This window comes from Natator depressus, chromosome 3 (assembly GCF_965152275.1).
Source record: "Natator depressus isolate rNatDep1 chromosome 3, rNatDep2.hap1, whole genome shotgun sequence".
Classification (NCBI taxonomy): Eukaryota; Metazoa; Chordata; order Testudines; family Cheloniidae; genus Natator; species Natator depressus.
The window spans coordinates 8,737,195-8,753,313 of NC_134236.1; the positions used below are offsets into that span (position 1 = coordinate 8,737,195).

A 16,119-nucleotide genomic window follows, 5' to 3' on the forward strand; every position below is an offset into this window, starting at 1 on the left:
TAAGGTTGGCAGTACCAGGCCACCTTTATTTCTCTGCAGCTGTTGGCTGAGGTCCTGCCTTCAGACCTGGGAGCCCAGCCAGCAGCCACTGCTCTCTACCCTGCCTTCAGAGCTGGGTGGCTGGAGAGAGGCAGTGCTGCCGACAGCAGCTGCAGAGAAGTAAGGGTGCCATGGTATTGCCACCCTTACTTCTGAGCTTGGTGTCCTGGCAGCAGCCACCATTCTCTGCTCTGCCTTCACAGCTGGGCAGCCGGAGACCATATTTCCCGGGTGAGACCATATTTCACGGTCCATGACGTGATTTTCACGGCCACGAATTTGGTAGACCCCTACTTATGTGTGAAAGGAGCTGTATAATCTATTCTACTGTCCAAGCCTGCTCTTACTCTGAATATTCTTAAGGATTTTCTGTATCTGTATAGCAAGGTTTCTGAGGCAGTGATCACTACAAGAATGGAGAATGAGAAAGCTAGTTAGAAAAGAAAATGCATGGCCGGTTTAAGGACTTTACTATTGGGCTATGAGCCAGGTTTCCTAATAAAGAAAGGAGTTATAATAAATATAAGAAACAGAACCATGCACATTCTTATTTATTTAGGCAATGGAGCCTTCAAGAACAGGCATACAGGCCTTCTTTGCTCCACACAGACACTAGACATGGACTGTGCTTGAGGGACAAAGGGAGTTCATCTCTAAGGGAATGATCTGGCTCCAGTTGAAACACTAGAATTAATTGGATTGGGCTCTACGGCAGACTCAGGGCTTTAGGCAGGCCTAGTACACATGGTAGAGTTTTGATTCAAACAACTGTTCTCCTACACAATGGCAAATGTCTCACAGTACTATAGAAGTCTTTGCTAGGGATGGAAATAAGTGCTACCAGAAAAACGTTTCTTGTGGAATTACTGCAGTTTACACCAAATGTATTGTTTCATTTTTTAAGTTGATGGCATAGTTAGGCTATGAATCCAAATCATCATTGTAATCAGCACTACTGGAAGGTCTGGAAATTCCGTAGAAGATTCACTGTTAAAGGAAGGGAGAAGCAGTCACTGAAAAGGTGAGTAGAAAATATTTGAAGTTATCAAACAGAATCATCTTAAACCTCTTTACCAGATTAACAACTTACTGCCATCTTTATATTTACGGTCTAGAAACGGCCACAACTTCAGTCAAATACAAAAGGTCCATACATGTGCAAAACGGACAGAAAGCAAACGCTGAGCATTGTCACTGCACATGCGCTGTGTGAAGATGAGCACAACAGCTTCATAGGAAGCAGTGGCACACACTTAACAGCGGCACTAAAATGCAATAAACTCTTTCCTAACATAGGCTGAACCAAAAGGGAAACAGCCAGACTTGACAGAGTCACACCAGTGCCAGCAAGGACCACACAGCATGACAGTCATCTTAGCTACAATGCTCACAACTACATAAATCAGAATGAAATACATGTTGGATTTGCTTAGCCTTAACCAATGGGCAGCACAATGGAAAAATTACTGGGAAAGCCACACACAAAGAGCAGATTTCTAGAGCAAGCTGAATTATGAAAGGAATGTGCCATTAGGGCTGTTTGGACAATCACATGGAAATGACTATAATTTAGACTAACGTGTCTCCTGAATGTACGATGGTGTAAAAGAATCTCATCACCAAGGTCTTTGGAACCTGACGGAAATATGCATTGCTTGGGCACCCTGTAGGGAGGCACAAGCCTTGGGCTGACCTGAAGACCTCACACACGGCTTTGACATTCACAATGCAACCATCCCTAACTCATACCAAGAAAGCCCTCTTGATATCTCCCCATGCCACCACCAAATGCTCTCAATTTATAAATCAATAAATTAACTTTGATAATGAGCCTCTATCATCAGTTGCCGCCTAAAAGCAAGAAGAGCAGATGGAAAGTTATATTTCCATCATGTTCCCTCTTCCACCACAGTCACTAATAAAAGTAGAGCTGAGTTCTGGTGGGAAGTGTGAACATTTATGAGTAGATGAAACCTGCTCCATCTGCTCAAGCAGATGGGACAGAACGATGTGGTTAGAATGACAAAGTAGCCACGTGGGAGAAATGGATTTGGAACAGCACACGTACCTCTGGGCCAACGTATCACACGGCGACCCCTTCCTCTTCCGGGAATCAGGGTTAGCAGGATCTGTTGAGCTGTCCCCAAGGCCACTCATGTTGAGCTACTTTGCACCTATACACGAAAGAGAAACACGAATCAGGAACCTGACAGGGGGAGCAGCTTACAACCAGGTAATGAATGATTCATACACAGGAATACCAGAACGCACGAATCCGGTGACCACCGAATAGAAAACTACTCCACCAGCCAATTGCTCTTAATGTTAAGCATCATCTCCCTAATCTTCCACCAGAATATGTTACCTTCTTCAGTTTAAGCCTCGTCCCACCAACTTGTAAAGGAAGCTTACGTAGAAAGTACAAGTGGAGAAAACAGACCATGTGTATTACCACCTTGAAGGTATTTCTCTCATACAAGCCCTCAGCCTCTATATCTCTTTTCTTCTATATGATATGGATTGAACTCCCTCAGTTTCCCCTGCCCCCATTGCTTTTAAATCTGGTTCTTGTATCATTTCCATTGCCCTTCTCTGTTTTTTTCCCCAATACCCTCCAACAAGGTTCAGAACAGCACCCACTACTCCAGATATGATCTTCAAAGGGCTCTGTGCACACAGCCTTGTTATGAGAACACTCTATATACAGGGGAGAACTGATTTATATTTATTTATTTTTTGGCAGTGTGACACAGTTAGGTGATTTTCAGTTACCTTTAGCATCCTCTGGTTTCTCCGATTTCTAGATAGCTGCCCCACCCCCTCACATTTGCGTCTGTGCTATCTACTCCCTCACTCTCTCTCTAAGTATATGGCTTTACATTAATTGGAAATAACTCATGTTGTTGGATGTAACATCCCCCCCTCCAAAAAAAAATTGTTTTCATCTCCCTTTACAGTTGGACTTCTGTATTTGGTACCTCTCCCATTTTGCATCAGTGTTGACTTAAGACCTTCCATTAGTGCAGAGGTTCCCACTACGTGACTGGTCACATGGCAGGTGGCACTCCTTGTTTCCAGCTCCATTAAAAGAAGCTTTTTTTTAAAACAAACAAACAAACCCTATTATCATTGTCCCAGGAATGCAATTGCTATAGATGCTGCAGCGCTGTTATGGGATTATCGACGGAAGGAGGTGGTGTCCATGCGAGAGGACACAGAAGAGGCAAGTGTACTTTAGACACTCATTCTATTAAGATGTGGTCCACACTAGGAAAGTGTTTGCAAATCCCTGCCTAGCAGCTTTAATAAAATTCCTAAGCGTTGAGGGTTACAATATTGCAATATCCCATTTGCTACCACTCCCCAATTAGGAGTTTTTAAATACAACCTTATTTATTTAAACAAAGAAGTAACAAAATTCCAAATATACTGACAAGAATTTTCAAAAGTAACCGGTGATTTGGGGTATTTCAATACCTGATATTTCTATCCTGCAATTTCTCCATATAATGTAGGTTGCCTTTTATTTTATTTTTAATATTATTTGTACCACCATAACATCTAGGCACCCCAGTAATGGACAAGAAGTCCACTTTATTAGGTGCTGTACAAACAGAAAAATGATCTCTGCCCCAAAGAGTTTACAATCTAAGCAGAAGAGAAGAATCAACAGATTGATAAAGAGAGACCGGGGAGTACAAGGAATCAATGAGACAACATTGGGTCAGCATTATACACAGTGGTCTCAGCACACTAGCAGTCTAACTGTTGTCAAGTTTTTTGTAGACGACAGAGCAAAGGAGAGACTTTTAAGGAGATCTGAAGGACAATGAAGTAGCTTTACAGATGTTTACAGGAAGCTCCTCCCAAGGGTGAGGGGCAGCACAGGAGTAACCATGACGATGCTTGTTTAAAAATTTAAAAAGTGGGCAAGGGTTGCTGGCATCATGGGCTAATCAGAGACGGGGATCGGCGTCTCGCTGCTGAATCAGAGATAAGTTGTGTAGAGCCTTGAAGGCAAAGACAAGCAGCTTATATTTGATACAATAGAGAAAGGGGGAGGGAAAAGAGGGGGTAACATGGCAAAGCGATGGGCTAGGAGGATGTCCTCTGCAGCAGCAGTCTCAATAGATATGAGCGGGGCAAGATTGCATTTGTCAAGGCCAGAGAACAGGATGTTGCGGTATTCGAGACACAAGATGATAAGAGCCTGGATGAGAGTTTTCTATGTATGGATGGGTAGAAAAGGCTGTATCTTAAGGGTGGTTAATTAGCTTTCTTTCTAGCACTGCTAAAATCCAGGCCACCTATTCTCTTACGTTATTAAGCTATGTTTTTAAAAGTGGGTTATTTAAAAAAAATTAAACACTTAAACCAATTTGAGAGTCAACCCCTTCCAGATACTTGCCTCATGGCTTTCTACACTCAACAACACAAACAGAAATTCCCAGAACAAATGATCTGGTAGTAATGGGGGACTAACTACCCAGACATCTGTTAGAAAAGAAATACAACAAAATACAAAATTTCCAATACGTTTTTTGGAATGTATTGGGGACAACCTTGTGTTTCACAATGTGGAGGAAACAGGCAGCAGGAAAATCATTTTAGACTTTATTCTGACTAACAGGGAGGAATTGGTTGCAAATTTGAAGGTGGAAGACCGTTTGGGTGAAAGTGATCATGAAATAACAGATTTCATGATTATGTAACGGAAGGAGTAAGAGCAGAAAAAGGAGCTTAGGAAAGCTGGCAGTTTCTCAAAGAGATGTTAAAGGAGCAACAACAAACTATCCCGATGCGAAGAAAAGATAAGAAGACTAGTAAGAGGCTAAAGAGCTCCTGATGGAGCTATATTGATTACTTGAAAAAAAAAGGAATCCTACAAAAAGAGGAAAGATGGACAAATTGCTAAGGAGAAGTACAAAAGAATAACACAAGCAAGTAGGGACAAAAGCAGAAAGGACAAGGCACAAATGTGTACATCTAGGAAGGGACATAAAAGACAATAAGAAGAAGTTCTTTACATACATTAGGAGCAAGAGAAAGGCAAAGAAAGTGTAGGTCCTGTACTTAGCAGGGAAGGAGAGGTAAAAACAGACAACATGAATGGTGACAGGTAGATAACATGAAGAAGGCCAAGATCCTTAATGTCTATTTTGCCTGTATCCACTAAAAAGCTAAATTGTGACCAGGCACTCAAAACACAATTAATATTAACATCAGCGGAAGGAATGCAGACCAAATTCGGAAGAAAACGTTATAGAATATTTAGATAAATTACATGTATTCAGGTCATCAAGGCCTGATGAAATTCATCTTAGGATGCTTAAGAAACTAGCTGAAGCAATTTCTGAACCGTTCACAATTATCTCTGAGAACTTATGGAGAATGGATGAGGTCTCAGAGGACTGGAGAAGGGCAAACCGGGTATCTATCTTTAAAAAAAGGAACAAAGAGGACCTGGGGAACTACAGACCAGTCAGCCTAACTCTTTACCTGAAAAGATACTGGGACAAATTATGAAACAATCCATTTGTAAGCACCTAGAGGGTCATATGTAATAATCACAAGGCTTTGTCAAGAACAAATCATGCCAAGCCAATCTAATTTCATAATTTTACAGGGATACTGGCCTAGTGGATAAGCTGTAGATGTGATATATCTTGATTTTAGTAATGCTTTTGACATATCCCATATGACATTCTCATAAGCAAACTAGTGAAATGTAGTCTAGGTGAAATTACTATAAAGTGGGTGGACAACTGGTTGAAAGACCATACTCAGAGTAGTTATCATTGGTTCACTGTCAAACTGTGAGAATGTGTCTAGTGGGATCCCACAGGGGTCTGTTCTGGGTCTGGTACTAGTTGATATTTTCCTTAATGACTTAGATAACGGAATGGAAAGCGTGCTTATAAAATCTGCAGATGACACCAAGCTAGAAGGGATTGCTAGAACTCTGGAGAAAAGGATTAAAATTCAAAACAACCTTGCCAAAAAGTATTCGTCTGAAATCAACTAGATGAAATTCAATAAAGACAAGTGAAAAGTACTACACTTAGGAAGGAAAAAATCAAATGCACAACTATAAAATGGGAAATAACTGGCTATGCAGTAGTACTGCTGATAAGGATTTGGGTATACAGGTACAGTGGATCACAAATTGAATATTAGTCAACAATGTGATGCAGTGTTATTGTAGCTGTGTTGCTCCCAGGATATTAGAGACACAATGTAATGCAGTTGAGAAAAAGGACGATATTATTCTGGGGTGTATTAACAGGAGTGTCATACATAAGACATAGAAGGTAACTGTCCTGATCTACATGGCACTGGTGTGGCCTCAGCTGGAGTACACTGGGCACCACCCTTTAACAAAGATGTGGATAAACTGGAGAGAGTCCAGGGAACTGCAGCAAAAATTATCAAAGGTTTAGAAAACCTATGAAGAAAGTTTTTAAAAATGGGCATGTTTAGTCTTGAGAAAAGAAGACTGGGGGCCGGGGGCGGAGGGGAGGAGAGCGAGAGACCTGATAACAGTTTTCCAGTATGGTTAAGGGCTGTTATAAAGAGGACGGTGATCAATTATTCTGCATGTCCACTGAAAGTAGGACAAGAAGTAACTGGTTCAATTTGCAGCAAGGGAGATTTAGGTTAGATAACAGGAAAAGCTTTCTAGCTATAAAGATAGTTAACTACTGGAATAGGCTTCCAAGGGGGGCTGTGGAATCCCCATCACTGGAGGTTTCTAAGAACAGGTTAGACAAACACCTACAGGGATGGTCTAGGTTTACATGGTCTTGTCTCAGTGTTGCGGGCTGGACTAAATGACTTTAGGGCTGAAAGAGTCCTTGAACATTTCTATGATTCTGGGACACACTTACTCAGCTTCGTATGGCTTGACAAACCAGCCAGGCACTCTCAAAGGGCCAGATCCTGCAAGATGCCAATCACTCTCGACTCCCACTGGCTTCATAAAGTTGGTCTCTAAGGGTGGGATTTTCAAAAGAACTCAACACTGGCATAGCCCTGTCCCCACAGCAGGCAGTGATGAAACTCCCATGGTCTTCAAAGGGAGCAGAGTTAGGCCAACACTGAGTCCTTTTGAAAACCTCACCCTCCATCTTTAAATGCCTTTTATGCATGCTCCTTTCAAATCTTGTGCAATATACTAGTGAAGAGAGAGAAGGCATGTCTCTCTCTGTCTCCTCTCCAGTAGCTGGTCCCTTAGAGGCTAATGGCCTACTAGTGCTACTGTTAATGGAGTTTCTCCTTTATCTCATTTAGTAGAGATGTGTGCTGCGATGCTAAAGATCCTGGATTCAAACCGAATTCATGATTCATTGTGCTTGCTATTTATTGGTTAAAGTGTCTATTCTGAAGTAAATGGTACATCTGTGTTTAAACAGAAGTGCCATGAGAAACCAATCTTTATACGGCAAGCAGTCATTTTTGCTAATGTTTGCGTCACTATTACCAAGATGAAAGCTGTTCCTGAAATCTCTTCAGCAATATTAGCATAGCCAATCAATAATTCCTCCTTTGTGCCAGCGAGAATGAAAAGCAGAGTGAGTTGTCCTAATTTATGAGAAACAAGAATAATCAACAGCAGAGAAACTCTGGTCAGAAACCAACAAACTAGCTGATGACCATAGATCTAATTTTATTCCTCATATTTGTAGAGTTTGAAATAAAAATCAATGTCAAAAGCAACTGTAATCATAAGAAAAAAACCTTTAAAAATTAAGGACTGGAAAACAAACTGCCTTATCATCTGCTCCAATTACAAGGGGGTTTTTTTAACTTTTTTTTTTTTTTAAGATATACATTTGTTGTTCAATGTTTTTAAATATTTCCTTTACAAAATAGATGTACCAAGCAGCATCTTTCCATCCTCCCTTTTTTAACTTAACATGCTGCTTATTTATACTGTACACATTTCAAGAAAATTCACATCAAGAAACGTGACACTGAAGTTAAGTTAAAAGTTTAGCTTACATCCACAAAGCCAGGAAACTGAGTTCTGACGGCTATTGCTGCTCACACAGGCCCTGATCCTGCAACACTTACTCATTTGAGTCAAGTTACTCAAATGAGTAAGTGTTTTGCAGGGCCAGAGCCATGGACTGTAATCTCATCCCTCCCACTGGAGTCCTCTGTTACAGTATCGTGACCTTGGCAATATCTTCTTTATGCCCAACCAGGCTGAATTAAGGACAGAATTGCAGCCTTAGCTGAAATCCTTGGCTTGAGTTAAACCCTTGATGTAATACATTCGTTGTTTCTTTTTATTATAAATTCAGTTTATTTTGCAGCAACACTTGCCAAGGCTGACAGGCCAAAAATTTAACTTAGCCTAAAAATAACTCCAATGGCTTAGTTTGACAACGTTTTGACCCTGACAGCTCAGAACAAGGCCTGTAACACTTAGCATGCCGAATACTCCATAGGATGATGCACCATCCCAGGGGATTGTGTTCATCTGAGATGCAAACAGGCCTTGTGTTGTCCTCACTCTGCTCTCTGATCAAAGTATTGAAATTTACAAGAAACCTGATTTCTGTAAAATGACAATATTCTTCTTGCTCACAAGAGCAGACAGAAGCAGATAAAGGACAGAGTGATGAAAGCAAAAACAAGCGAATTAGTTCAATTTAAAAAAAAATTCTAATGCAAATTCTCTCTGATGAAAACCTGCTCAACAAAACAATCGTTCCTTTGCCATCACTAAGGTTAACCACTAAAGCTATAATGGCAGCCTGGGTAAAATGTTGCCTTTTAGCTGCTTGTTTTATTTACTTATTAGGGTTCCTTTGGAGCGGATGTCAGCCACTGCGTGAACACATATTAAGTACTGCATCAATACACAGAGTGTTTGGTTGCCCCCTCCCTCCAACCCCCACACTTTCTCAACATGTTAATGGAAAAATCCTAATGAAAACTTCATTTCGCTAAGAAATAGCATGTCTGCACTGGAAATGGCTGTTCTGAAACAGAACTATATTTTGGCTTCACAATATTAAACGGTTTTCAGTTTATATAGCTATATAGTTTTCAGTTTATAGTTTTCAGTATAACTGCACTCCACTCAAAAATTCAGCTTCATGCAGTAAGGCCCTGTCTTACTTGGGATCCAGCGATCAGTGGCCAGCAGTTGATATAGCTGTGTGCAGCGGTGAGCTGGAGCAAGTTTGCTGGAACCGGTTGTTACATTTAGAAGCCCTTTTAGAACCGGTTGTCCTGCATGGGACAACCGGTTCTAAAAGGGCTTCTAAATTTAACAACTGACCAAAAGTGGTGCCTTAGGCGCCGACTCTGTGGGTGCTCCGGGGCTGGAGCACCCACGGAGAAAATTTGGTGGGTGCAGAGCCCCCACTGGCAGCTCCCTGCCCCGTGCCCGGCCCCAGCTCACCTCCGTTCCGCCTCCCCTTCTGAACGTGCCGTCCCGCTCCTCCACCCCTGCAGCTTCCCATGAACCAGCTGTTGGCGCGGGAAGCCTGGGAGGGCTGAGAAGCAAGTGGTAGCTTTGCGCTCAGGCCCAGGGAGGCAGAGCGGAAGTGAGCTGGGGCGGGGGGGTGTGAGGAGGGACGCCCACGCCGCAGCAGGTAACCGGGGCGGGGGGAGGGGCAGGGGAACCGCTCCCCGCGCCAGCTCACCTCCGCCTCCCTGGGCCTGAGCAGGAAGCCGCCTGCTTCTCAGCCCTCCCCAACTTCCCGCGCCAACAGCTGATACGTGGGAAGCCGGGGTGGGGGGGCAGAGAAGCAGAGCAGGGCGGCGCGTTCAGGGGAGGAGGCGGAGGAGGAGCGGAGGTGAGCTGGGTCCAGGCGCGGAGCTGCCAGTGGGGGCTCTGCACCCACCAAATTTTCCCCGTGGGTGCTCCAGCCCCGGAGCACCCATGGAGTCGGTGCCTAAGACGCCACTTTTGATGTGATCAGTGAGGGGAGCGGCCGCTCCCCCTGCTCCCCCCTAGCTATGCTACCCCCCCCCCAGCAGCCAGAGGGACCTGCCCAATGCTTCCTGGGAGCTGCCCCACGTAAGCACCACCGGGACTCCCCACCTCGCCCCCGGGCAGGTCCCTCTAATTCTTAGGGGTGGGGTGGACACCCACTACGGTGGCCCACGAGACCCTCCTGCCTGGTTCTGGGGGCAGTCAGGGGACAAGGGAGGGGAGTAGATGGGGCAGGAGTCCCGGGGGGGGCGGGGGTGGGCCACGACCCCCTCGTGGGGTGAGGAGGGAAGCGGTTTTTAAGATTTTGGCAGCTTATCACTGGCTGTATGGGAGTCACAATTGCACCAACTATGCTTGAAATCAAAGTAAACTCAACTTATACAAATGGCAGCTCGTCTCCAGCAGCTCAGCTACAGCAGTGGCTTGCCACCCAGCTAAATTAGAGCTAGTCTCAAGTACAGACAAAACCTGAGGGGTTTAGGAGCATGAACACTTGCCCCAGAAAGTACACTGTCCAAATCTACTCTCCTGCCCCCAAATATTTATTATATATTTGTATTATAACTAGGGTTGCCAACTTTCTAATCTCACAAAACCGAACACCCCTACTCCATCCCTTCCCCGAGGCCCCACCCATTCTCAGAGTCTCAGCCCTGCTCACTCCATTCCCACTCCCTCTGTTGCTCACTCTCCCCCACCCTCACTCACTTTCACCAGGCTGGGGCAGACACACACAAAGGGAGTTTTTCTTCCAAAGAGTTTGTGTTCCAAACAGAAAAGAGAGGCAAAGAGAAGGAAGGAAACAGAGGTGCAGAGTGCTGACACAACATGCCCAAGGTCACACAGCAAGCAGTGGCAGATCTGGGAACAGACCCCACCACACATCTTCGGATTTCCAGTCCAGTGCCCTATCCACTAGAGCAGTGTTTCTCAACGACCAGTCCGTGGACTGGTGCCAGTCCCGGAGATCTCCCTAACAGAGTTTAGGAAGGCAGCAAGCCAGTGCCCGGTATCAAAAACAGTTGAGAAACCCTGCGCTAGAGAACACTGCCTCTCAGTCCTGATCACACTAATCCATTCCTCTACCCACGGGAGCTCATTCTTCAAATCACGTGAACACCAGTGTGTGTGTTAAAAGTGACAAAAGGCCCTGCCAGACTGGGATGCAAAGGACCAAGCTCAGTTTCATGCTTGCACAGAGATGCTGACAAACTCTTAATCCATCAGTGGCACCGTGATAATTCTGTAACTTCGCATGTGCACAATTTCTTCACTGACTGTCAAAATAATTAAAAGTGGGGGAAAAAAAAGTAATTACAGTAGCTGGTGCTTATGCTGCATTTTTATTCACATATCTCAAACAGCTCACAAAGGTATCACTATCTGCAAATGGGGAAACTGAGGCACAGTGCACCATAGTGATGTGCCCAAGATCCTACAATGAATTAGTGGCAAAGCTAGGCACAGAATATAGGTCTCTACTGACTCACAGGCCTGTGTCTTAATATTTCTGATAGAACGATTTCCCCTGGTAGAGAGGTGTGACAGGGTTCAACTCACCACTGTGGCACCTCCTACTGGCAGTCCTGGGAATTAGCTTAGTCCACCTGTGCGCCCTCTTCTGGTGATGTCTCGTCCCCATCACTTCTGCTCCAAGGTGCGTGTTGTCCCAAAGGATACATCATCCTCTTCAGGACACACAGTGTCACACACTGTCCTCCCACCTTCCGGGGGAACCGCAGTCTACTGTCCAGCCACTTCCTCAGTGGCAAGTTCGGGTGTGGGGGGACCCAGGCCCATCCACTACTCTGGGTCCCGGCTCAGGGACTCTGTAGATGGCAGTCGCATCTTGCGTCTCCTCTAACCCAGCAGTCTACTTCCCTGGGCCACTTCCCCGTAGCCCCAAGCACCTTCTCCGCCCTTGTCTCAGGGCCCCAGCCTGTCAGCAGTCAGCCAGGAGCTCACTCTCACTCCCCTGATCCTGCCCAGTACTGCTCTGTCCAAGGTGCTAGCTGCCCTCTGCCTGCAAGGCAGCCAGTCTTCCTCCCTCCCTGAGGTCCAGGGAGTGCTTGACCTGTTCTGTCCCATGGCTCTTCTTATACGGGCCTGCCTGGCTCTGATTGGCTGCTCCTTGTAGCCCTCTCCAATTGGCTGCCTGTTGCGCAGCCTCCCTAGGGTTCTATTAACTCTTTATGGGCTAGTGTGGGGCAGATGCCCCATCACAGGGGGGAATTTCACCCAGAAACCAGCATAAAAACATATTTAATGTGTATCACACTTTAACGACTGGAAAACAGAAACAATTAGTAAGCTGCTTTTAAGAAAATGTTTGATGTTAGAAAAGTCCCTTACAATGCAGTAATTTATTATTAAAATATAACCCATCTGTGCACACACAGAGCAGACAGAGTCTCAATTAGAGATAATTAAGAGCACACTTAGGATGCCACAAGGACACATCTATATTGTCCCACTCATGAGTACATCATTAGTTGCTAATCTAAGTACTCAAGTCTTAATGAGCATTTTTATTGTGTGTTTTGTTGTTTTTTTTAAACCTCTGCAGGTTACAAAACAAACACTGAAGCTCTACATTGAAACACAAGAGACGATGGGCGAAAGTGATAGGTGAATTGCTACTCCCCTGAGACAGGAATGGTATATTATTAAATTTCTTTTTCTGACCTCACATAAAAAAATAGGACCTACACTCCAGGACAAACATCCACAACTTCAGCCGCCAAAGAAAACAAATATCACATCTGTTTAGTGTGATGGACCTTGAGGGAATCAATGCATCCGTATGCCACTGGTTCAGTGAATGGCTAACAGAGACTTCTGATTTCATGGTAAGTCCTGTTTTGTTACCTCATTCCCCGTTTCTCTGTTTTGTTCACCTGCTGCAGCCTAACACCTAGATTGCAGATGTCAGACACTGTCTTGTGACTGAGTATTAGGAGGATACTAACAGATGGAACCTTTGGCTCTGGCACATCATACAATACCTAGAAAGAACAGTTTGAATGAGAAAGATCTGGAAGTTTTGGCAGCAGAATCATCTTCCAGTGCGGAGCAGAAAAACAGCTGCAAAAGAATCAAGCTAGCAGTCTCTTCCTCTAGGAATCCTAGCTATTTTTGCCAATGAAGTGTTAGAGTGTATTGTACTTCTTCCATCACAGAGCTTATGCTGAAAAGCCTGGAACATGCGTACAGGCTAATTTTGCATGGACTTCTTGGGGAGAAAGATGGATCGAGAAGACACTGAACTGCAAAGCTGTATGCATCTGCTTTCAATGGGCCAAAGCGTATCACTATCCACTTCCTCCTAATGTCACTCCTCTCTTGTCTCTGCACTACCCAGGGTCTTCTGTTCAATGCGCTACCGTAATGCCAAATCATCAACATCTCTTCATTAAAACTCTTATTTTATTAGTAGTCTTGCTGCAGCACCTAGTGCACCCAGCTGAGGTCAGGCCTCCATTGCGCCAGCCGCTGTACATCCATATAAAAACAGTCCTTGCCCCAAAGATCTTCCAATCTAAATAGAGAAAATGGACAAGGAAAGTATCATCAGAAATTACAGATGGGGAAATGAGGGACAGAGAGATTGAAGGCCCCAGTCTTCCATTGATTTCAGTGTGCTTTAGATCAGGTCCCAAAGGAGGTCTGCAGCAAAGCTAGCAATTTTTTATCCAGATCTCCCAGGTCAAAGACCTGTCTGTGCCTTAAAGAGCAGAAGACTGGCTTTGTGGTTATCAAATACTTCTCCCACCAAACCTTCACCAAAGAGGGAATCTTGAGCAGGAAAACTAGAGAGAATGAAGATCTACACCGGCTTGAACCTGGACATTCATCTGGGGCTCATAAGCTGCACATCAGTTTTGTCTACTTAAGGCCAGACCTGCAAACACTTACTGTTAGGCACTTCCTATACTCAGGAGCCCAACAGACTTCAATGGGCTACATTCAACAGCAAGAACCAACGCTCACAGGCAGTTGTTTGCAAGACAGACCAAAGAATACAAATTTAATCAAAGTGCTTCACCATCCAACACAGCAGAAACACAAACGTCACTGCAACTGGCCTAACCCCAAACCCCATATCCTCCAAAGCAAACTGCCAGTCTGAAGTGAGTGTGTTTGCTTTTATTTTCTACTGTGTAGGTAGAGTCATTCAGAAATCTGATAATTACTACAGGATCTCTCCGGGTGGCAGGCTAATAAAACCTGCCAGTGCAGAGATGTAAGGGAGGGAACGTTCACAGTCTTGATTAATCCTGATCAAAAAAGCTATAGATATGAAAGCTACTAACATTATAAAAGGGGCACATTTTGACAGCTAAAAACAATTCTAAAGAAAAAATATTACTTTCTTTTGTCTTATTTGTATTAAAGTAGCACTGGGAGGCCTCAACTGAGCCCACGGCCCCATTACTAACGTAGTAAGAGACAGATTCTGCCTCAAAGATCTTACAATCTAAGCTAACAAAAGATGGGAGACAGGAAGTATAATCCCCATTTTACAGATGGGAACTGAGGCAGAGAGAGACTAAATGACTTGCCCAAGGTCAACCAGGAAGTGTGCGGGAAGGCTGGGAAATAAACCCAGCTCTCCTGAGTCCCAGCCCAGAGCTTTAACCCTTCCAGAATGAATCCTTTAGTCTCACCATGATCCCTGCCTCTAGATGTGGTGCACCTTGCCCTGTTCTATAGATGTGTCACTGCTCCTTTAAGTATATGGCGTCCAAACAATCAGGTTTTAGACTGCAGAGCGCTCCACAAAGGGGATACTTATAACCTTAGGATTTTGAAAGGCACAAAGGAAGGGAACACAGCACTCTGTGGTACTTATTGTTTTACTGAACCACATTCTGCTATTGGACCAGCCTTCAGGCTTTATCTTTCTTGTAATGTAGGAATGTAAAGTCTTCTCTTTCTGTCTCTCTGAAAGTTGGATAAATATCACCAGCAGGAGTGCTGGGAAAACCCTAGGACTAGTCACACTCAGGAGAATGCTTTGGCTGAAGGTTATGTTTTGTTGCTGTTAATAATAAAGGCAAACCTGGGTTAGGGTAAAAAGAAAAGGAGGACTTAGAGAATAACAAATTTATTTGAGCATAACCTTTCGTGAGCTACAGTTCACTTCATCGGGTTAGGGTGTATATTTGGATCACATCCTGTATATATGTAATGCTGGGAGAAGAGAAGGAAGCACCAACAAGGAAAAGAGAAGTTCTGAGCTGGAACAAGAGCAAACCTAACAGCCATCTGGCAAACCAGCCCACCACACAAAAGGGAATAAGCCAGGTCTACACTACACACTTACTTTGTATAACTACATAGTTATACCGACCTGATCCCTGCTGTAGAAAGTGCTATGTCAGCGGAAGAGTTTCTCCCACCGACACAGCTACCTCCTCTCACAGAGGTGGAGTTAGTAAGCCGATGGGAGAACTCTCTACCGTCAGCTTAGAGCATCTTCACTAGAAGTGCTACAGTGGTGCAGCTGTGCTGATGCAAGTTTATAATGTAGACTTGCCTTAATTCTCAGTTAGCACACACAATGAAGGGGCAACATACATAGAAAGGGAGAAGGGGGAAAAAACAAAAAAGAGAAGGCCCAACAAATGGGCCCGGATGAGACTTCCAAAATAAATGGACCCTGGTCTCTTCCAGGAGTAAATTCCACAGCTGAGAACCTACTTTACCTTCCAGGAGTGATGGGAGGCTTAATTGACTAATATTTACAAAGCACTCTGAATCCTCTTATGGAAGACACTGTAGAAGTGCAAAGTATTATTATTAGCAAGCAAGCTATGCCTTTCAACCTGTGTTTACAGTGTTGAAACTGAAGACTACACACTGGATAAACATAGCTACTGTGTAGATGCTCAGCTACTGATGAACACCTTAGATATATCTAACAACAACAACATGTGTCATGTAGTGATTCGCTCTCAGGCAGTTGCAGCCTCGGGCTCTCTATTTGAAAGCTCAACGCTTATACTGCTATTAAAAGTGTGTGATACTACTCCAATGAGTGTCATAGGAACAACATTTTTTATTCTTCGTGCCCAAATGTACACTGACCCTCTGCAGTGACAAAGGATCCATGGGTTTTTGTTCCA

The 16,119-nt window shown here is 44.1% G+C and overlaps 1 protein-coding gene across 7 annotated transcripts in view; it reads right to left on the minus strand.

Moving 5' to 3' along the window:
• NCOA1 (nuclear receptor coactivator 1) overlaps positions 1-16,119 on the minus strand; it is a 345,055-nt gene that overhangs the window by 132,240 nt on the left and 196,696 nt on the right. For all 7 annotated transcript variants that reach the window (XM_074947374.1, XM_074947373.1, XM_074947370.1 and 4 more), the window contains one exon: positions 2,108-2,213. In XM_074947374.1, the coding sequence (XP_074803475.1) occupies positions 2,108-2,196 (89 nt within the window). In that variant the 5' untranslated portion in view covers positions 2,197-2,213. The remainder of the gene's footprint in view (positions 1-2,107; positions 2,214-16,119) is intronic.